Genomic DNA, 24,466 nt, shown 5'->3' with positions numbered 1-24,466 from the left:
TTTGTACTGATCCCTTCTTCCCATTCTGCTCAGCTATTACGCAAACCCCAATTCTGCCAACAGGTCTAGAGGCAATGCAGTTTGATCTAAGGTCCCTAAGGAGGGGATCTGTAGTCAAAATCTTCCCAGGTCTGAGGTATGTGAGGAGCAAGTTAATAGAAATTATACATAAGTTGAGTTAGAATAAAAAAACACAGAAAGCTTACCCTCCACCCTCTATCTGGAACAGAACTTTGGAATGTACAGGAGTATACAGGCATACCTTATTTTATTGTGTTTGCTTTATTGCACTTCACACATACTGTGTTTTTTATGAATCTAAGGTTTGAGGCAGCCTGTGTTGAGCAAGTCTGTCAGCAGCATTTTTCCAACAGCATTTGCTCACTTCATGTCTCTGTGTCAGTTTGGTAATTCTCATATTATTTCAAATGTTTTCATTATTACTATATTTGCTATGGTGATCTGTGATCAGTGATCTCTGGCGGTACTATTATAACTGCTTTGGAGAGCCACACCCACACCCACATAAGACCACAAACTTAATCAATAAATGTGTGTATATTCTTCCAATCTCCATCTCTTTCCCTTTCCTAGGGCCTCCCTACTCCTTAAGACAAAGTGATATTGAAATGTAGCCAATTAATAACCCTACTGTGGTCTCTAAACATTCAAGTGAAGAGTCGCACATTTCTCACTTTAAATCATAAGCTAGAAACGATCAAATTTAGTGAGGAAAGCATATCAAAAGTCAGGGTAGGACAAAATGTAGGCCTTTTGCATTAAATAGGCAGCCTAGTTGTGTATGTGAAGGAAAAGTTCTGGAGATTAAAAGTGTTACTCCAGTGGACATACCAATGATAGAAAAGTGAAACAGCCTTATTGCTGGTATGGGGAAAGTTTTAGTGGTTTGGAAAGAAGATCAAATTAGCCACAACATTCCCTGAAATCAAAGCCTAACCTAGACAAGAGCAAGGGCCTGACTCTCTTCAAATCTAAGAAGGCTGAAAGAGGAGAGGAGCTGGGCAGCCCGGGTGGCTCAGTAGTTTAGCACTGCCTTCCGCCCAGGGCATGATCCTGGAGACCTGGGATCGAGTCCCACATTGGGCTCCCTGCATGGAGCCTGCTTCTCCTTCTGCTTGTGTCTCTATCTCTGTCTCTCTCTCTCTGTCTGTCATGAATAAATAAGTGAAATCTAAAAAAAAAAAAAAAAAAAAAAAGAGGAGAGGAGTTGCAGAAGAAAAGTTTGAAGCTAGCAGAGGTTGTTTCATGAGATTTAAGGAAAGAAAGCATCTCAACAACATAAAAGTATAAGGTTAAGCAGTAACTGCTGTTGTGGAAGCTATAGCAAATTATCCAGAAGATCTTGCTAAGATAATTAATTAATGTGGTTATACCAACAATAACAGACTTTCAATGTAGATGAAACCATCTTCTATTAGAAGAAGATGCCATCTAGGACTTTCATAGCTAGAAAGGAGAAATGAACACCTGGTTCCAAAGATTCAAACAATAGGATGACTCTTAACTAGGAGCTCATGCAGCTGGTGACTCTAAGTTGAATCCAGTGCTCATTGACCATTCCAAAAATGCTAAGATCCTTAAGAATTATGCAAAATCTACTCTGCCTATGGCCTCTAAATGGAACAACAAAACCTGGTTGATAGCATATCTGTTTATAACTGAGTTTACTGAGTATTTTAAGCCCACTATTGAGATCTATTACTTTGAAAAACAGATTACTTTTGGGGTACCTGAGTGGCTCAGTTGGTTAAGTGTCTGACTCCTGATTCAGCTCAGGTCTTGATCTCAGGTCTTTGGATCAAGCTCTGTGTCAGTCTCTGTACTCAGCACAAAGTCTGCTGGAGATTCTTTCTCTCCCTCTCCTTTTGCCCCTCCCCCTGTTCATGCTTTATAGATAGATAGATAGATAGATAGATAGATAGATAGATAGATAGATGATAGATAGATAGATAAAATGTTTTAAAAAGCAAAAAAGATTACTTTTAATACTGTTCATTGACAATGCACCTGTTTATCCAAGAGCTCAGATGAAGAAGTACAATGAGATCAATGCTATTTTTATACTTGTTAATATGACATCCATTCTGCAGCCCGTGGATCAGGGAGTAATTATGATCTTCAAGTCTCATTATTTAAGAAATACTTTTCATAAGGCTATTGCTGGCATAGATAGTGATTTCTCTGATGGAGCTGGGCAAAGTAAATTGAAAACCTTCTTGAAAGAAGAAGAATCCACCAGGAAAGAACATTTGTGATTCATGAGAAGAGATCAAAGTACCAACATTAACAAGAAAGAAGTTGATTCCAACCCTCATGGGTGACTTTGAGGGGTTCAAGATTAGTGGAGGAAGTAACTCCAGACATAGTGGAAATAGCAAGAGAACTATATTTAGAAATGGATCCTAAAGATGGGACTGAATTGCTCCCATATCATGATAAAACTTGAATAGATGAGCAGTTGCTTCTTAAGGATGAGCAAAGAAAGTGTTCTCTTGAGATGGAATCTACTCCTATATTTCTGAAGCTACTCTGAGGATTGTTGAAATGACAACCATGAACATAGGTGATAAAACAGCAGCAAGTTTTGAGAGAATTTGCTCCAATTTTTAAAGAAGTTTTGTGGATAAAATGCTATCAAATGCCATCGCATGCTACAGAGAAATTGTTCATGAAAAAAGAGTCAATCCATGTGGCAAACTCTATTGTTGAACTTTTTTTAGATTTATTTATTTATTGAAAAGAGAGAGAGAGAGAATGAGTGGGAGGTGCAGAGGGAAAGGGAGAGAGAACCCCAAGCAGACTCCATGGTAAGCTCAGAGACTCACAAGGCTTGATCCCAGGACCTTGATCATGACCTGAGCTGAAACCACGAGTTGGATGCTTAACTGACTGCACTACCCAGGTGCCCCTATTGTTGTCTTATCTTAAGAAGTTGCCACAGCCACTCCAACCTTTAGCAACCACCACTCTCATCAATCAGCAGCCATCAATATGGCAGCAAGATCATCCACTAGTAAAAAGATTATGGCTCACTGGACGCTCACATGATGGTTAGCATTTTTTAGCAATAAAGTATTCTTAAATTAAGGAATGTACATTTTTGGCGTATTACTATTGCATACCTAATAGACTACAGTATAATGTAAACATAACTTTTATATGTACTGGGAAACCAAAACAATTTTTGACTTGCTTTATTGCAGTGAGTTAGAACAAAACTCACAATATCTTCAAATTATGCCTGCGTATTTTAATAGGGAAATATAGACTCTGTGCGTGTGTGTGTGTGTGTGTGTGTGTGTGTGTGTTTGCCATGTGTAATGTCAGTGGTGGCAAGAGCTAAGATACGAGACAGTGTGATAGGGACGTGCTATTTTGGGCAGACTGTTGAAGAAGACCTTTCTGATAAAATGTATTGCAAAGAACTCTGTGATAGTATTTAAGACAGCAGAAATATAAGGTACAGAAGTTACAGCATATTTGATATCCCTGAAGATACATAAAGATGCCAATGTAGCTAAAGCAAAATGAACGAGCAGAACCCTGGTAGGATATGAAATTAGAGAAGTATCAGGGAACAAATTAGGCAGAGCCTTGTTCCTTATGAGGAGTTGGCTTTTATTCTGTATTTTTTTAAGGGAGGAACCAATGGAAGATTTTGAGGAGATGAGTGAGCTGATCTGACATTTTCTTTTTAAAGATAACTTTAGATCATGTACAGCAGATTGATGACAGGAAGATGAAAAATATCTCTTAGGAGACCGTCATAGTGTTGCAGGTGAGAACTGATGGTGGGTTAGACCAGGTTAGTAGCAGGGGAGATAATGAGAAATGGTTAGATTCTGGATACTATCCAAGGATCTGTTGAGGGATTAGATGTAGAAAGTGAAAGAAATGAAGGAGTCAAAAGTGCCTGTAATGCACTTGGCCCAGGAAATTGGACAAATCAGACTGCCCTAGACAGACATATGGAAGACTGGAAGAAACAGCTTTCAATCAGAAGATAAGGAATTTGGGTTTTCTGAACTGCTTATTAGGTACCCAAGTGGATGTATTAAGTAGGCAAGTGAATATATTAGTTAGGAGTTTGAGGATGAATCAATCGTAGAAAGATTAAACTGAAAAGTGTTTGGATTAGATAAATCCTTCCGGGATTTCAAGATAAATTAGGGGCCCTAGTCTTGGAAAATTCAGAGACTCTTACAAAGGAAACTAAGAATGAATGATCACTGAATTAGGTGGAGAAGAAAAAAAGAAAGAAAAATTCTAGATTTCAAGTGATAAAAGGTAATAGGAAGACAAAGTGATCAGTGGTATAAATGTGTCATATTGGTCAAATTTATTAACATAAAATTATTCACAAAATATTTTTTTTGATTATTTTAGTCTCTGCTGAGTATATACTTATGTATATTTCTTTGATTTCACATACTGGGTTTTTTTTTTGGCATATTTTCTACTATTTTCTTGACCAAACTGGCCATACTAGTTTTATTAGTATTTTAAAAAACAAAAGTTTTTGAAAATCTGAATTTTATCATTTTTATGCATTACATTTTACTCTAATCTGGCTCCTATTTTTGTTGTTATATCATATTTCTACTTTCTTTTGGTTTAATCTTCTGTTCTTTATCTAACTCAATGGTTCTCAACTGGGGGTAATATCTCAAAGGTTAATATCTCAAAGGAACAATCAGGAAATCTCTTCAATTTATTTTTTGGATCTGGCATCACCTCAGTAGTAAAATCAGAAAAGAATCATGTAAGAAAATGACAGGACTGGCCTAAATTATAGGCCAGTTTACTCATGATGATCAAAGCAAAAATCCTAAACAGAAAGTTGGTCAACCAAACTAGTAAAATAAACAAGGAAAACATAACAATGTTGGGTGTAACCTAGAAATTCAGGATTGGTTTACCATCAGAAAATTAAATTGTGTATTTTACCTTATTACCAGATTAACGAAGGAAAAGTATGTGATGCTTCCATAGATCCAGAAAAAAGTTTTTAATAATTTAACATTCATTTATGATAAAAGTACAATAATAATAAACATGGGTAGAAGAGAATTTATTTAACTTTTTAAAGAGCATCTAAAATATTGCAAACATTAACCATGAAATATTAAAAGCATTTTCTTTAAATCTGAAAAAAACCCACTACAGCCTCATCTATTTAAAACTGTAATGTATTAATACCAGTAATAAACCCAGAAAAATGTATGTGTAATAAAAGTCATAAGTATTAGCAATGAAAACATAAAGTTGATTTAGAATGCCCAAGTGGACTGTCAAAAAATTATCAAATTGATGATAAAATTTAGCAAATACATTGGAGATAAAATTAAATTAATGAAGTTAATAGTTAAGGAATGAAAACATCAAGGTAAAAACTATTTTCATCATATCTATGTTAATAACTATGCGTACAAACATATGGTTTGGTTCTTCTTCCGAAACTAAGGTTATCCATATTACAATCTTTGTCTAGGTTCAATGTTTGTCACTTTCTTTCAAATTCTTTTTACCTATTTCTTTATTTTTGATTTAAAAATTTTTGCACTCTCTTAAGTCATTAACTATTAAGTTTGTTCTTACTTGTATTCCTTCAAAGTTCTTCAAACTTTGCCTTGAATGCTGAAATATTTTTTCTTTTATTTCTAATATTTTCCTGAGTTCTGATTTACATCATCCTTCAAACTTGTATCATTTTCTTTAAGTTTTCTGGCTTATTCTGAATGAGTAAGTTATGGTTTTGATCAGCTTGGGGGATGTATGTCTCACATATATTTCATAGTGTTTGCTCAAGGATGTCAGCCTCCTTAGTGCCCACCCCCTCATTTTCTCAAAATATCTTTGTATGGGATTTGACTTCAAAATCACTTCCTGTTACTCATTTTTATGTGAAATTAATTTTTCTGAACTTTTTACAGGAGGCAGGGTTTCAGGGTGCTTTTCTAACTTCCCAAGCTTCTTCATTTAATTATACAGCCACTTGCTTTTTGCAGATTCTTGTTTTTGTCTCCTTCCTGCTTTGATCTGGGCCTTGTAACTCCTGCATTCTCAATGTGCCACTCAATTTTGATTCCGCTTCCATTAGTTTGTCTTCAATGCAGGACCCTGGCCTGGAAGGGGGCCCTCGGTTGGTGTGTTTCAAGAGGTGCCTTGGAGTTTGTGACACTAATTTGAAATGGATGGTGTTCTCTTGAGAGCAAGAGAGATTGTAGACTTAAATTCCAGCTACACATTTTTCTAACATAGCTCTAAGGTCCTTGTTGCTGTTTGTGATAACTGATAGATAACTCATTGGAAACATGTGCTTACATTTATATTCAGATGAAATTATGGTTTGCACTGTCTACTAAATATCTCAATTAATTTTCATAAAAAAAAACCCGACGGTGGCTCATTCGGTTAAGTGGCTACCTTGGACTCAGGTCATGATCCTGGGTCCTGGGATCTAGCCCCCTGTTGGGCTCCCAGTTCAGTGGGAAGTCTCCTTCTCCCTCTGCCCTTCCCCCTCCTCCCTACTCCTGTGCTCCTGCTCTCTTGCTCTCTCTCAAAAATAAATAAATAAAATCTTAAAAAATGAAACCAAAACAGTTCTCAGGGGCCACATGGGGGCAGATCCTTCATCTTTGTATGGTGGACTCCTTGTACTCAAAGCTATTCCAACTAACAAAAATCCTTCCTGATTTCAGCTTTTGTTTGCAAATTGACCCTCCCTGCCTTTCTGTAAATGCTTACTGGCTATTTTCATATTTTTCTCTTCTCAGGTAAAGTAGACACTATCTCTTCCCTCTTCTTCTTTCTACACAAATGCTGAAACCCTGAAGTCATGTTCCCGTGAAAGATATGTTTTCACTTGCTTAAATTTTAGTGTAATCTTAATATTTTTTGAAAGGGTTGTACATGTGATTTTAGATGCAATCTAGTCTCTCTGTGTAGTTTTACATGGAGATTCCTGGAGAGTCACAAACTATGCCCCTACCAATGCTACCAGCTGCCTAGTGTCATGGGTATTTAACTTTTTCAAGGGAAAGGGAGAATTTGTTAATGGGATTTTAATTTTTTGCAGGAATGTAATCATAGACAGTGGTTCAAATTTACATTGTGACCATTTTAATTTTGCTAAACTTTATTTGGATTATATGGGTTTTCCTGGTGAGCAAAAATGGACAGAACAACAGGAGTAATTCAATTTTCATTATTTATGTATTTATTTATATAGAGACTGTACACTTAAGCAAGAGTGGAGGGGCAGAAGGAGAGAGGAAGAATCCCAACCAGGTTCCACACTCAGCATGGAGCCCACTGTGGAGCCCTTTGGCGTGTTCCATCTCACTACCCTGAGATCATAACCTGAGCTGAAATCAAGAGTTGGATGCTTAACTGAGCCACCCAGGTGGCAGGACTGGGATAATTTAAGATGAGAGATTAAATAGGGATAATATGTAGACTTCCAAGCTCATTTAAAAAGGTTTTGGTGAAAATGGCTGAAGATCCATGCTGCACTTGACTCATTTCTTTAGCTTTAGAAAGATATATTGGAGATAAAGGGTAGATTGGCCTTATGCTTCCCTAAGGGGACAGCCAGTGGCTCTTGTTAACAAGGACTCATAATAATAGACTCAACACGCCAGGCCTTCTGACATTAAACTTCCCATTATGTGGAGCAGTGTCAGCTTAATTGTTCCTATTTATGTCTTCAGTGTAAGCCTGGGACCTACTTTGTGACATCCATGGAGTCTGTTACAGACCTTCCAAATTTTCAAGGCCATCTTTTAGTTAATTGCATCTTTTAGTTAATTGGCTCAAGCTTTCAAAATTCCATTTATATTTACTACTGTATTGGTCAGGTTTCTCCATTCTTGATGTTTAAGTCTTTCTAGAACCCCTCAGTACCAAAGTTTATATTAGTTAGGGTTCTCCATAGAAACAGAGCCAATCAGATGTATGTAAGTAAAAGGAAATTTATTACAAGAAACTGTCTTCCACAATTATGAAGGCTAGCAAATCCCAATCTGTAGTGTGGGTCAGCAGGCTAAAGACCCCGGAAAGCCAATGGTGAAGATAAAGTCCAAAAGCAGTCTGCTAGAGAATATTCCTCTTGCTCATAGAGGCTGGTCTTTTTGTTCTATTCAGGTCTTCAATTAATTGGATAAGCCCACTCACCTTGTGGAAAGCAATCCGCTTTTTCAAAAGTTATCAATTAAAATGTTAATCTCATCCAAAACACCATCTAGATTGACACATAAAATTAACCATCACATTTACCTTGAGCTAGATTAAATTTTTAGACTGGGCCTTCTCCCCAGTACCTAACTAGGGAATTAACAAACCAAAACAAAAAAATCACGATTCTATGTTCAAGAGTAATTTGTCTTTCATTTACAATTGAGTCACTTACATAGAGAGATAGAAAATCAAAAGACAGTGAGCCAAGAGTGCTCTTCAAACCCCTCTACCCTCCTTGTAATTCCTCTTTTTTTTTTTTTAAAGATTTTATTTTTTATTCCAGGGAGAGGAAAGCAGAGTGAGAGGGACAAGCAGACTCCACCCCCAAGCGCAGAGCCTGCACTGGGGCTTGATGCCAGGATCCTGAGATCATGACGAGAGCCAAAATCAAGAGTTGGAAGCTTAACCAATTGGGCCACCCAGGGACCCTATAATTCCTCTTCAATTTGTTCAAATTATGTATTTAACCTGGGCTAATGAACAAAAACTTGTGATATAACATTTTATGGTTACAAATTCATATGATAGTAATTACGATTTTTTTCTTGAAGAATAAGCTCAAATTAATATGTAATAATGTTATTATATCTTAAACACCCTCCAGATTTTTCATATTTTATAAAAGAGCTATGTAATCATGTACTTCTTTCACTAAATTTGAATCATTTTAAGACATTTTTTGTATATGTATTGATTTCTGTGAAAAATTCAAATATCTTCTTTTTAAGATCCTCCAAAAAGACATATAATTATGTATCAGTTCTTCTTCCCTAATTCTTATACATTATTGTCCTATAATGAAGAATAGCAGCACTCTGAGATCAGGAAGGAAGTATTGATTCAAATGACAGGAGCAGTTTACCAATGTATACATTTATTTAATTTTAACCATCCTCATCTTCATTATTTTTATTCATTTTCTGCAATTTCCATTCCTTTCCCACATGTATGGGTGCCTAAGTTGCATGAGGTGATGGAACAGAGGTCCTGGGGGAATAGTAGCTTAAGGCTCATTCTGAACTTTATCTTAATTAAGTGCTGCCTATCTACCTAATATTGCCTGTTCTCACCAACGTTATGGCACTGGACTGATTCAGCTGAAGGAGGACTATTTTCTTACCCCTAGTTTTGCTGTGATGATTCCTCAAGATGCTCTGTGAAGCAATTCTTCCTGGCTATTTTATTTTGAAGAAAGAAATTCTGGTAATCAGCACTGATGTTAGCACACATTACTAAATAGCTAAGCCAATCAGCCACATATTTAATGCCCAACTAAGCACCCGTTGTGTGCCAGGGGAAAGGAGAATAAGATAATCAACCTAAAAAAAAAAAAAAAACTAAAAGGAACAACAAAAACAAAAAAAAAACTTAGTTGAGTTTTATCCAGTTTATGTGATACAGATCTGGGAAAAAAAATCATCTATTAAAATATAGAATATCCTATCTATTTGACGGCCATCATAATTTATTTCTGCTCCAATAATTTGAAAAGTACTCCCTAACAGACTCACCAATGTGTTTTTCAATGTTGCTGATTCATCCCTTATATATTTGTTGGGAAAAAATGTGTTTAATGGCCTAGGACAAATTGAACTGTTGAAATTAATGAAGTTAAGTATAATTAATCCACAAGAAATAATTAAATTATGAGAAAGCACATTTGGGTGAATCCAGGAAGTTTACTATTTATTTTTCTTAATTAATTTAATGTCAAGAGTGCTTTTTATAAAATTTATGATACACTGTGAATTTAATAGCTTTTCCTGGATTTCAGTATACAGCAAATGTGTCTTCTGTGGAAAATTGATATTGTTTTCCTCATTTTGATTTGCAGTAGTGATACTGTTTTGCAGTTCATAGTATATTTCATAAGTGCTCTTTATTGACTGTGATTAGCCACTTTATTTCCATTTTAGAGTAATTTAAAAATGATGTATTTATATGATACACATTTTTGGTCAGGTTCAAAATAACAAATGAGAGAATGTTACTATTCTTTTTATTTATTCTAAATTTTGGCAGGATAATTTCATAAGAATGCACACATTCTATCTTCAGGGTAATGTTAGAAATCACTGAAGTGTCAGGATCAAGTATTTCCCACTACACAAATCCATTGGTACAAAATGAAGAGACCATAGTTTAGATATGTTTTAATCTGATAATGCCTCAACAAAACAGAGCCAAAGATAGTGCCTATTAGAGCCACCCAAGAAACACCCAGCCTATCCTTAGAGTTAGGTTTCAGTCAAAACTGATGACCATTTGAAATTTAAAAATTGGCCAAAGGAAGGTCTTATTTACACCTATGCCCCGACTGGAAGTAATTCCACATATGCCATGTCAAGTTGCAGAGCACATTTTTCTGATATTGAAAAGCAATTCTATTTCTTTGGCTTGAAATATCTCAGTCACTCAACATACTGACTAATGTGCAAAGGATTTGAATTTTTCAGTCTGAGAACCCCTTCTACTCTCTCCCTTGCCAATCAAATTTTAATCTCTGTTCTAAAGATAACTTTCAGTTATCTTTTACTTAATTCATAGGCTTCATATAACAGTTTTTGCTGAAAAGCAAATTACTACAAATCTAGTGTCCTAAAACAATTTATTATTTCTCACAGATTTGCAGGTTGGCTGGTAAGGTCTATTGACCTTGCCTAGGGTTTTCTGGTCAACACTAAACTCTTTTTTTAAAAAAAATTACTTAAATTTAATTAATTGATATATAATGTATTACTAGTTTCAGAAGTAGAGTTCAGTGATTCATTAGTCTTATATAACACCCAGTGCTCATTACATCACATGCTCTCCTTAACATTCATCATCCAGTTATCCCGTCCCCCCACTCCCTCCCCTCCAGCGACCCTCAGTTTGTTTCCTATGATTAAGAGTCTCTTATGGTTTGTCTCCCTCTCTGATTTTGTCTCAACACTAAACTCTTACCTTAAACCTGAAAATAATCCAAACTTGCTCCCATCTCTGGATGCTCATCTGGGGCTCACTCACATATCTGGCAATTAGCTAACTGTTAGCTGATTTAAGATAACCTCAAGTGGGAAAATTTTCTCTGATTCATGTTGTCTTTCATTCCTCAGCAGTCTATCCATGCCAGGGATTCTCAAGACGACTCCAGAGATTCAGTGATTCACTAGGAGAACTCACAAAAGCCTCAGCAAATAGTCAAACTCGTGGCTGTGGTTTATTATGCAAAAGGATACAAAGTAAAATCAGCAAAAGCAAAGGCCTGTGGGGCAAAGTCCTCACGAGACAAGGTACAAGTTCCAGAGTCCTCTCTTAGTTGAATCACATAGGACTGTGCTTAATTCCTCCAGCAATGAACTGTGACAACACATCTGAAATGTTGTCTACCAGGGAATTTCACTGGAGACTCAATGCCCAGGATTTGTGGTAGGGGCTGGTCATGTAATTACGTACCCTCTACCTGGCACATACCAAAATTCCACACTCTCAGAACAAAAGCAGGAGTTCAACATAAACCATATTGCTTAAACAAATATTTTAAGCACAGTGAGCCACTCTTAATAATTTCAGTGGGAGGAATATTTGAGAAATCCAAGTTTTCAGATGCCAGTTTAGGGCCCATCTTGCAAGCAAGTCTTTCCAAGGATAGTAACTTCAGACCTGCTATACTAACTTTTTTCTGGAAACTGTCCCAGGCTTGTTCCCCAGTTAATGCTAAAGTTCCAAGAAGGCAAGTGGAAATTTGAAAGGCCTCTTGAACACTAGGCTAGGAATTGGCATAGATTCAACTTTTGACAGTGTACTCACCAAAATGAGTTCAAAGCATCAAGACAAGAGAATATAGACTCCATCTCTTTATGGAGTGACTGCAAGATCTCACTGACATGGGCATAGATAGTCATTAATTATGACCATGAAAGGAATCAATCTGCTGCACTTCCCAAACTTCTATCTTTTGTCTTAGAAAGTTGTGCAAAGCTTATGACTTGCCCTCCTCCCATCCAAGCAGATGCATGATGCATTCCATAATGAGCCTCTATCCCACCTCCTTTCCAGTCACCACTGGATAAGATTCCTGCCATTTTCCAAAAGCGAATTCTCAACTTCAGATCTGGTGTCTCTCACAGAGCTGTATGTACTGGACCAACCGTTGGGGTTCTCTAATTTCCTCCTTCACCCTTGGTGTGTGAGTTTGCAATGAAACAGCTGTAACTTCTCAGGGATTTGAGAGATGACTCCTTAGGCAATCCAAGAATGGACCTCCATCAACTTCAGCTCCAGAGACTCAAAGTGTCTATATCCACTGACAAACTGCAGTCACTGTCACACCCAAGAGGTTGAAACTCTCTGGACTCAGTCCACTAAAGAGCAGCCAAATCCCAGACCAATCCCATCTCTGGGAGTCCAATTCCATAACTTTCCAAGAGCTTATCCAGGGCTTCTTGGGCAGCTGGTGAAGAATACTTCAGGGAAAATTCTAGGACAGACCAATTCAGATCCCAAATTCTAAGTTTGGGGAGACTAATTACATGGAAATTAGAAATAATTGATGCCTAATACTCATTCCCCTTGACATTTTCAGGCTAGCTATGATCAAACCAGAGCATGTCACTCATAGGAGAATGTTATGGCTTTTATTGGTAAAATGTCACAGCTGTAACAGTTTCTTTTTAGTGGAGTACAGTCTTAATACCCAAAATAGCAGATTTTAGCATGGACTTTAAAGGAACATTCCTCTTAGGACTCTTTCCCGGACAATATAATTCCTCCCCACGACATTTCCTTGGCAGGACAATCTGACCAACTCTGTCTCGGCCCAGACATGACAACACTAACTGCTCTTTCTCATGAGCTAATGAACTGCTCAATCTGATCACCTTCTTCCCGCATTCATCTGGCCTGCCTTTTACAGCTAATTCAACAATTTCATGCCTGATAGAATGATTTTGAATATAGCCCCATTCCTTTAAGTGAAAAAAATGCTTATAATATTTTTAAAGATCAACATTTTGCAATGAATTTTTGATAGAAAGTCTTTCATGCTATCCACAAACATATAATGTATAATTTAACATCCAAAGTAAAGACACACCATTGAAAAGCTATTTGTATTTAACCAAAACTGGTCTGTCAGTTAAGACCTCAATAAATTTAAAGGATGAAATAAAACTTTTCTCATCTAAATGACATTTGTTTTACACAACATTATTTGCTAAAATCTTTCAAAAAAGCATTCTGGTTCTGTTTGAAGTAAATTATTTAGTAAGAAATAAATGGCTAGCTCACATTTGTACTTCTTATGGGAAAGGCATGACATAGAGGACTTCATATATTTTACCATAACCGTAACCATAAATCAAACAACTTTGCTCAGAGGTACCACTTTGCAGATGAAAAAGCAAAAAGTTACAGAGTTTTAGTGGCTTAATCAAGAGCATACTGAAAAGGAGCAAGATCAGATTGGAATTCAGTTCTGTCTGACTCAAGAAACCAAACATGATTTAAAATAGTCACTATACTCATATATATACCAGATAATAACACATGAACACATATACACACAGAGATTATATTCGGAAATTTTTAAACTTAGAAAAAACATTACCCCCTTAATGACTTTATAACCTTCCAAACAGTATTATTTAATACTTTAATCATGTGCCATAACTACAATGAAGCCACTTAAATATGTTATACTGACTATATTCTGGAATGTTCCTTTAGATTCTAAGACTTAGAAGAAGATTGTTGCTAAGATTTTATTTTATTTTTCCAAAATGATGATTCTTGGCAGTCAGAGTATGATTTTATTCACAGGAACATTGTCTTAGGGAATTTTCTCAGTAGGAAAATTTTGAGGAGAATTTATAGAAAACACCACTCAGAAAACTTCCTTTTCAAGGCAGTTTGTAAGAAGACTGGACCTGTCAGAAAATGCCTAAGAAAAGATTCCAAAATGAATCATGGAGACTTTCTCAAAAATATTCTAATAAATATTAAGAACATACACACTAACTTGGAGATGAATTTAACTTTATTCAATGGAATTTTATCTAAAGTATTATAGAGATATGCTGCTATGGTTTATTTCTTTGTTTCTTAACTATGTCTGTCATGTCTTATCCTAGAAGTTGGTTAGTGGGAACTTGAGCAGGGGGAAATACATTTTGATTTAGCCAGAAAAAAATTATGAGTGAATTGGCCATAATCTGAAACACTGCCCATCAAATTTTACAAAGGTATTTTCAAAAACTAAACTGTCCCTTTGGAAAGAGAGCAAAATAAAGTGCATCTGGAACCTGTATTTGTTTTGTTTGTTGTTTGACAAATCTTCCTCCTATCTCAGATTCCTAGAACAGAAGCAGTAACCCTCAAGAAAGCACTTTGATTTTGGAGTCCATCAATTTCTTACCCTATCAAACATATGAGACCCAGAGCCATTGTTTAGAAAAGACTCAAAAGGGCACATAATGGAACACCAGCAGGGCTCGTGGAGCCAGGAATGTATGTGATTCCAGAGAGAGATAAGTCTTTGTTCTACCTTAGGATAGTAAGATCATTAACTAACACTTCCGTGAAACATGTTATAATCCAAACACCATATTATGCTCATGCATGTATAAATTTAATACATCCTTGAAAAAAAATAATACATCATTGGAGTACTCTTATCGTCTCCCTTGCACAGATTAGGAAACTGAGAACAGAGGTCAGGTAATTCTGCCCACGTTAAGACAGAGTCAATGTAATGCAGCCATTTCACTTGAACATGAGCATTATTTCTCCAAATATTTTCCTCCCATCCACTGCACTATCCTGCCTCTGAGATAATATCACAAGTGATGGAATTGAGAACACATCTTTGGAAACACCTGTTCCCAGCAGAGGACTGATGGACTCCGTATCACGCCACAGAGCCACTTACAATTCTGGACAGATCCTGCAGTGATGAAGACAGGAAGAAACCAGGAAGAACTGGACGTTCCCACCAAGCCAAAACTGGTGTCACTGCAGTGGAAATCCAGACAATCCATGTCATATGAACTTCATTAGCTCAGAATGAATAGCCCTTTGAGACGTGACCTACCGCATACAAAACCTCTTCCGAATCTTGCCCAAGCTTCCTTACGTCACCAACAAGAATCCAGAAAGGAAACTCCAGATTAAAATTAGAGCTTTCTGAACCCATCCATCATTTTGTTATACTTTTTATCATTCTCTTCTATTTTTCTCCTTTCTCTTCTCTTCAAGATGGTTTGTGTCTTTCCAATTCTCTTTCTTTCCAAAGTCCTTCTCTCCTTGGACCTATTGCTAAAAAATATTATTAGATGTGCTTTTCCACATTGGAACTGTGGGAGGGAGACAAATAGAAGAAAGTGTCCTGAGCTTGTCTCTTTTCCTCATAGCATTTCCCTTTGCAATTATGATGATGATTTTTAACCCTATTCTTTCCGTGACTGCTTCCTCTGCTGGTCCCCCACTTCTGTCCATATCCCACCTTCAGAACTTAGAACTTGGAGTGTTGCTTGAGAGAGAGATTCTGAAAAACAGTTTATCCACCAACATTCAGGTAACAAATTCAGTAATCAAAAAGCAAACATAAATAAATTAAGCTTTCTAGACATAACTTTGTATTAGGAAAGTTCAAGGCAAAGCACATACATCTCAGCCACGTCACAAGCTTGGTAATTTCTCATCAATCACAGCCATTTGGATACACACTTAGGGTACAATTTCAAAGAATAATTCTGTCAGAAAACAACTGTTAGTGGGAGAGGTGTTTGGAAAGCTCCCTGGGAGAACTATGCATTGCTCTCTTTGTTAGCATGCTACTCTAAGCCTTAAGGTATCTATTCAGATTTCTTTCCTAGGAATTTTGTCTTTTGTCTACACAGAGATTTTTTTTTTTCTTCAGCTTCTACAACAGTTGATATGTAATTCTAAAGAACCACATGTTTTATAACTGTATTTGGAGAATTTCTTCAGCCTTTGAGAGTTCCACCACCTAATTGCAAAATTAGCAGCCATTCCAACTGGAATCAGACCGTTCTAGTTTACCAGGACTTATTAGATGTCAGAGTGATAACGATGAGCTTACATTTGAAGAAAATATATATATGAAAAGAGAAAAATTTATTCGCTTGGATGATTTGTGATTTATGTGTGCAACTATAGGCACTCAGGCAACTCAGACACCTGAGTAACTCAATTTTTTATGACTCAATGAACATTTTCTTAGGAATACATAGCTACAAAATTCCATTTTATGTGCAAAACAATAAGTAGTGACATTTAGAATTTCTTTCTCAAGCCATAGGAAGCTTAAAATTGGATGGATTTCAATTTCTGTATTTTGTAGGAACACAAAATGAAATTTCTAAAGAAATTAGACTTTACCCACTTAACACCTCAATTTCTTTTTTCTTTTCTTTTCTTTTCTTTTCTTTTCTTTTCTTTTCTTTTCTTTACTTTTCTTTCTTTCTTTCTTTCTTTTTTAAGATTTTATTTGTTTGATAGAGAGAGTAAGAGAGAAAGAGAGCACAAGCAGAGAGAGCAGCAGGCAGAGGGAGAGGGAGAAGCAGGCTTCCTGCTGAGCAGGAAGCCCAATGCTGCCCTATGTGGCAGCTCAATCCCAGGACCCTGAGATCATGACCTGAGCTGAAGGCAGATGCTAAACCGACTGAGCCACACCTCAATTTTTTTTATTTGCTTACACACTATGTGATCTTGACTTAAAATTTGACAAGGTTTTTTATTTTTATTTTTTTTTAAATTTATGATAGTCACAGAGAGAGAGAGAGAGACAGAGAGGCAGAGACACAGACAGAGGGAGAAGCAGGCTCCATGCACCGGGAGCCCGACGTGGGATTCAATCCCGGGTCTCCAGGATCGCGCCCTGGGCCAAAGGCAGGCGCCAAACCGCTGCGCCACCCAGAGATCCCTTGACTTAAAATTTGAAAGTGTTTTCCTCACTAGTTCTATTTGAAATTGCTGCAGATTTTTCTTTATTTTCTTTTTTTTTTCTTTTTTTTTTAATTAATTTTTATTGGTGTTCAATTTACCAACATACAGAAAAACACCCAGTGCTCATCCCGTCAAGTGTCCACCTCAGTGCCTGTCACCCATTCCCCTCCAACACCCGCCCTCCTCCCCTTCCACCACCCCTAGTTCGTTTCCCCGAGTTAGGAGTCTTTATGTTCTGTCTCCCTTCCTGATATTTCCCAACATTTCTTTTCCCTTCCTTTATATTCCCTTTCACTATTATTCATATTCCCCAAATGAATGAGAACATACACTGTTTGTCCTTCTCCGATTGACTTATTTCACTCAGCATAATACCCTCGAGTTCCATCCACGTTGAAGCAAATGGTGGGTATTTGTCAACTATAATTTCACCTAATTTCCCCGTTAGAAGCATGATTCATAGAATGTTTTTATAGACATCAAATTCAGAATCAAATAATTATAATCAAGGTTTGAGTAGTAACATACCTCTCTGAACACACCAGTTTCTAAATGTATATCAATATTCTCAATATAATAGAATATTTTAATATTGTGAATGCAGAGGCTATAAAAGAAAGAATTCTAGTGTTTGAAGAAACATTTAAAAGTTAAATTACAAAATAAAATAAAATAAAATAAATAAAAGTTAAATTACTGTAGAAATTGCCTCTTGCACATTTTGACCAAAGATCACATGGCTTCTTCTGGAATATTTCCAGAACCTCACTACTTCACAAAACAGTTCTAGTCGGCAAAGCTTTTCACAGGACTGACCACTAAATTTCTCTATTTAGTCTATATTCTGCTCTCTTAGCCAACCCAGAATAATCCTAGTAATTTTTTACAAGATAATTCCTCATATATATTCTATTGTCTATAAAATTCCCCTTTACTGAAGTCCTAATAAATGCAAACTATGGGATCGAGTAATGCAGTGTCCCTGGTGGCTGAGGAGGGTGGAGAGTTCTGTGGTGAACCCATGTGGGCATCAGGCGGAGCCTTGGTCTGAACTATAAAGTGGGAAGCTGATGCTGGGTACTCCCTGACCTGCAACGCGAAAAGTTGTGATATCACCGTTGAACCATCAGCTTTGAAATTTAAAAACAATCAAGAAACAGTCCAAAGAGTTCTTCTAGAACCCTATAAATATTTACTTCAGTTACCAGGTAAACAAGTGAGAACCAAACTTTCACAGGCATTTAATCATTGGCTAAAAGTTCCAGAAGGTAAGCTACAGATTATCATTGAAGTGACAGAAATGTTGCATAATGCCAGTTTGCTCATCGATGATAGTGAAGACAACTCAAAACTTCGACGTGGCTTTCCAGTGGCACACAGCATCTATGGAATTCCATCTGTCATCGATTCTGCCAATTATGTATATTTTCTTGGCCTACAGAAAGTCTTAACCCTTGACCACCCAGATGCAGTGAAGCTTTTTACCCACCAGCTTTTGGAACTCCATCAGGGACAAGGTCTAGACATTTATTGGAGGGATAATTACACTTGTCCCTCTGAAGAAGAATATAAAGCTATGGTGCTGCAAAAGACAGGTGGACTATTTGGATTAGCAGTAGGTCTCATGCAGTTGTTCTCTGATTACAAAGAAGATCTGAAGCCACTACTTAATACACTTGGGCTCTTTTTCCAAATTAGGGATGATTATGCTAATCTACACTCCAAAGAATACAGTGAAAACAAAAGCTTTTGTGAAGATCTAACAGAGGGAAAGTTCTCATTCCCTACTATTCATGCTATTTGGTCGAGGCCTGAAAGCACCCAGGTGCAGAATATCTTGCGCCAGAGAACCGAAAATATGGATATTAAAAAAAATGCAAACTATGAAAACTAAAGACTTATGCTTTCTTGAGACACATTGTATCTCTAAATTATATTTCATATATTGAGAAGAAAAATTAAACTAAAGGTCAGGGATAGGAAAACATTAGGAGAAAACAAAATGCATATTTGTTTTTAAGGGTGAATTTCCTAATTGATATTAGAAGTACCTCACACACCTAAGTCCAATATTTTATAACTTAAGAGCTTCACTATAATATTAATATAATCTACATGGTTTTTAATATTTCCCCTTTTAGAAACATCCAGCGATAGGCTTTATTCAAAGTAAAACATCTTCCATATTATTTTTATCTTTTTGATGTTACATGAGACACGAATGGCTCATCCATTGTTCTGTGAAAATGATTTCTTTTTGAGATGCGAGGATTTGTTTGAGTTTAAAAATAACAAAGCTAAAATAAAGAATATAATAGATTATTCTATTGGCTTTGCTAAAACAAATGGAACAATAAATTATTAAGGATGTACATTGTTATTACTGGACAAAACATAAAGTTAATGAGATGTGTCCTTAACAGATAAGGATGGCTCTCATGACATTAATGAATTTAGAGTTTAGTCTTCTGTGTGGCAGGTTCTCATAGCTTTGTTTTGATTTTGTCACTACTTTCTTATGAATTATCCTACTTGACAGGTAATTATACATAAAAGTATCCCCTGACAGGCAGTAATCTAGAAATGTAATTTTTGTATCTTTTATTTTTAAAGGGTGGGCCCCTTAGATCATTTCCTTCCAATGAGGTAATATTATGAGAAAAATTAATGTTTTTCCCTGGCTTTGAAATGTACTGGCCTCATATTAACACCGATTTAAGTCATTAACACTAATTTAAGTGATTAACACTAAGTTGAGTAATGTATTATTTACATTGTTAGCAAACTTGATAGTGGATGGGCTGTTTGAATTGATCTAGAGCGTTGAACCCACGTCTTTTTCTTCTTTTATTTTGATTTTCCTTGAAAATCCTTTTCTATCTTACACAAACTTATCTTTATATTTCCTTCACTTGTTTTTTACGTGTTCCCTAACGTCGATTGAGAACGGTCATAGGGTCATAGCCTGAACAGTTACGCTTGTTTATATTTTGTTTCACGTTTGTAATTAGCCCATGATTTACATAATAGTTCCCAACCTGAGTCGCCTTGGCCTTAGCAGTCAAGTTGGCAAAGGATATTATCAACAAATTACTCTGCTAGAAGTAGATGTGCTCAGTTTGGGCCAAATTCTGGCCGTCAGTTTCTGCTGCACACAACTCTAGTGTCAGCTCCTGCCTTGTTTTCTTACGCACAATTGCCGTGGAAATCAGCATTGATGCAACTGCAACCGAGCCTGAGTGCCCAGGGGAGGGTTTGGCCTGGCAATCACCATAAACAGAACTGGGCTCAGGATTTGTTGAAATGGAGTGCCTCGTGTTGGATCCCAGGAAAGGAAGGAGGAGGGAGAAAATAAAGAAAGGAAGCATCTGCCTAGTTTTGGGTTGCCTGACAGAACAAAAAGCTTGGATCCTCGTGTATAAAACAAATGAATGTATTAAAGGAGATATTGTGATATTCTATTAAAACATAGAAAGTCTACATGACAAATGAAGTTGCTTACGACGAAACACTACCAGAGACGTAGGCCAGCAAATCAACAATTTTATACATTTCTTATGTGTTTCCAGCATTGCCTTAAACCTATTCGAGGTCTTCCTAGGTTCCCTTCCAACTCCACCATCAGCAAATGATGGATTTCATCCAATGGAAATTCTCTCATTCGCTTCTCTCTTGCTCACAAACTGTCCTGGGCTTTTATTTTCCTTTCTATTGCAGAATGTGAAAGTGTCTCTCTTCTTCAGCAGGGCTCACCACTTGTTGGCTCTCTGCTTGTGTTCTGTCCCCAATCTTCTAGGCTGTAGCTGTCCTCTTTATTCTTGTCCTTTCCTTTTTTAAATCTTCTTCCCTTTTGCTTTGTCTTTGGATTTTAATTAGGATTTTGACTACTAGAAACAAAGATTAATGAGGATAGCTCAAGAAAAAGTAGCGTAGCCCATAATAATATGAAAGTAGAGGAAGCAGAGGCTTTATGTGTTTGTGTTTATGTGAGAGCAGAACTGCTGTGAGCCGGGCACCATTGACTTGAGAGGCAAGAGGCCATGAATCTGCCTCTTTGTCTAGTGTTCCACTATCATCTTCCTTCACTTACTCTTTCTGTGCTTCCTTTTTAAGCTTTTATTTATTTATTCATGAGAGACACACAGAGAGAGGCAGATACATAGGCAGAGGGAGAAGCAGGCTCCATGCAGGGAGCCTGATGTGGGACTCGATCCCGGGTCTCCAGGATCACACCCTAAGCAGAAGGCAGATGCTCAACCGCTGAGCCACTCAGGTGCCCCAAATGTACACATTTCTAACCAGTGCCACATTCAGCTTGAGATCAAAATTTAAGGAGCATCAAAAAATTCAGTATCCAAGAGAAATCATGTTTTAATGCAATAATATTAAATCAAACTTAATGCTAAAAATCTGTGGTGAACAAAATATCAGAATGTTTTATTGGTTTTACCTTTTGTTTCAGGCTCCAATATGGCCTGTCAAGACACTGGTCACAACTATTCCAGCTAAAAGAAAATAACATTCAAATAAATAAATAAATAAATGAAAAAAGAAAAGAAAAGAACATTTTGCCCTCTTTCATTCCAGTTTTATTTCTCTTGTCTTTCTTACAAGTTAAGTCTATTTCCTTGAAGTAAGTTTATTTTTCTTGAATCTGTTTTGGAATAGCAATATTTGGAAATTTAATTCTGTGTGGTTACCAGTGACTTCCTAATTTAGAGCAAATTGGGCGATTGTATACAGCCAAGATAGATTGTATCTATCACAATAGATACACTGATGGTTCTTGCTAAAACTGGGAGTACAGATAAAAAGGTGGGATGATTCACTTCACAGGAAAAGCATAACGGTTTCAGAATAATCATATAAAAAAGTTTTAGGTCATCAGAATTAAGTTCAGTGCAGCTAAGAAAAAAACATTTTTCTCCTGTTTTGTCCTTTTCCCCCACTGATCACCCTCGAGCAACATCCATTATGTTGACTGGCCCCTTCTTGTTGAAATCACTTCTAGGACACCAAGTTCACAAGGTTATCTCCTACCTCTCGGCCACAGTGCTTTGTCTCTTCTTTCCACTGCTTCTTTTTCTTCTTGCTTCCTCAAGTAAGATGAAATGCAACTCTCAGTCCTCAGAAATACTGTTTGTCTTTTCCATTATCATGACAGTTTCATTGACCCTCACAATTCCATTTTTATTCCACCAGAAAACACTCTGGAAGGGGGAGGTCCCTCCAGAAAATACATCTCCAACCCTGGATTTCTCTAAAGCTCTTACATTTGTCCCTTCATCTCTAATCCACTTCCCCCCTTCACATGTAGCCATATAACCACACACCTAGGCCTAGTATTTAGGATATAAAGAATGACTGTGTGGTTAGTTTCCAAACCACTCTGTTTTGTTGAAAGATATCAGTATTTTCTTTTCTTCAGAGACGCTAATTATAAAGTTTCATTTGGACATTTCTTAAAGGGAAAGAGCATGTTAAATGTATTGTTTGCTAAAGGTCCTGAAAATATTATGAATAAGAAGACCATGATAGGAACCTTCACTTTCTAACAGACCCATTATATGGTACAGGAATATGAATTACAAGCTTATTACCTTGAAGAAACTAATGGTCATTTGAAAGGATTTGCCTTGCAAACCTCACTCTTTTGCTAGTTTTTAAACTGTTTAATTTGAAGAATTTCAAACCATGTAATGTATAAAAAATAATTTAAAGAATTCAATGTGCCCATTACCTAGCTTTAACAATTATGGACTCATTACTAATCTTGTTACAATTCTACTTCTTCCTACTTCCCCAATCTTTTGATCTATTTGAACTTCTCTTGCTTTGTGGGTCCACTTTGCCCAGCCCCCTCAATGTGATGCAAGTATTGCTCATTTTACCGCTCCTTGGCTTCAAACTCCCAATTTTAATAATGGTTTCTTCCAACTATCCTGATGTTACATCTAAAAATAGACCCCACTTAGGCACGATCCTTGCATCAGCAAGCTCTCCTTTGTAACAAACCATCCCAAACTTAGGAGACTTAGATCACAGCCATTTTATTTAGTTCTTGATCTCATCCTTTCTCAAATCTAGGATATGTCTCACTGTCACTATTCTGCTCATTGCACAAAATCAAAATGTAATTTCACTTTCCAGCCATGGGCTCGTAAGAATAAGGACATCAGAGTTACATTTCTTTTTGTTAGAAATTTTGCCGGAGAATAAAAAGAATTACTTGATCATTTGGGATGATTTTGTCTAAAGTTAATTTTTAGGATTGCAGAAAAATGAAAGTTACAACACTCTCAAATTATCTCGTGACTTTGAAATTGATTGCTTTGAGTTTTGAAGCGACACTCTCAAATTATCTCTTGACTTTGAAATTGATTGCTTGAGTTTTGAAGCAAAAGCATTACATTTTCAAGTCATTTATACTGGCAGGCCCATTTCTTTTTCTTTCTCTTAACTTTCAGGTCTCTCATCCATCCACTGCTTCCTTTGCTCTACCCAAGATCACTAGTGTTGAATTTCCTATTGACATAACCTTACACATGTTCCAGTATATAATGAGCAAGAAGATCTCTCACAAGAATCAGAAATTAAAAAGAGATATAAAGGAAATAATGTACATAGTTAGGTTCAAAGCTTCGAGTGCTGTATTAGAAGGACAGGCAAGATAAGATGTGTTCTTCCTCTCTGTTCTATTACAGATATGTAAGGTAGAGCTATGTTTGCTTTGGGCACAAGAGGATTCTTGTCTTAACAGAAGTCTTTAGGGCATGGTGGGATCTGGGGTAAGGGGTAAAATAACTGGTTGTCCATGTTTGAATATCATTTAGCCTTTAACAAGGATATTTTTATAATTAGGCATTGTCTTTTCTAGCTTGTTCACCAGGTTGAGGAGCAAAAATGTCAAGAGGAAGATCATACATTCTATCTAAAAGTAGTATGTATGTACTAATCTTGTTTCCTCATACATTTGTTTTTCTCAATGTTCAATAAATATTTTTGAGTTCCTACCATGGACCAGGCAATGGAACTAAGACAAAATTGGGAGTATGGCAATGAATCAAAGAGTAAGAAATGTATTCTTTAATGAGGCTCACATTTTAAAGTAGCTTGAGCATCTATTAATGGCAATAATTGCTAAAAAAAAATACAAAACATGAAGGGGAACATCAAGGGGGGATTTTGTAATGGAAATTAAAATAACTGAGAAGATGATGTATGAAAACAGAACTAAAGAAGATGAGAAGTTAGTGAT

General features: G+C 36.6%; 1 protein-coding gene across 1 annotated transcript; it reads left to right on the top strand.

The window, feature by feature from the left end:
• Positions 1-18,411: 18,411 nt before the first annotated feature.
• LOC121479354 (geranylgeranyl pyrophosphate synthase-like) lies at positions 18,412-19,102 on the top strand. The gene is made up of 2 exons (XM_041734903.1): positions 18,412-18,416; positions 18,488-19,102. The coding sequence occupies exon 2, from the start codon at positions 18,509-18,511 to the stop codon at positions 19,100-19,102; it is 594 nt and encodes a 197-aa protein (XP_041590837.1). The 5' UTR covers positions 18,412-18,416; positions 18,488-18,508.
• Positions 19,103-24,466: the final 5,364 nt, after the last annotated feature.

This window comes from Vulpes lagopus, chromosome 20, assembly GCF_018345385.1.
Source record: "Vulpes lagopus strain Blue_001 chromosome 20, ASM1834538v1, whole genome shotgun sequence".
NCBI classification, from domain to species: Eukaryota; Metazoa; Chordata; class Mammalia; order Carnivora; family Canidae; genus Vulpes; species Vulpes lagopus.
This window is presented reverse-complemented; position numbering and strand designations above follow the sequence as displayed.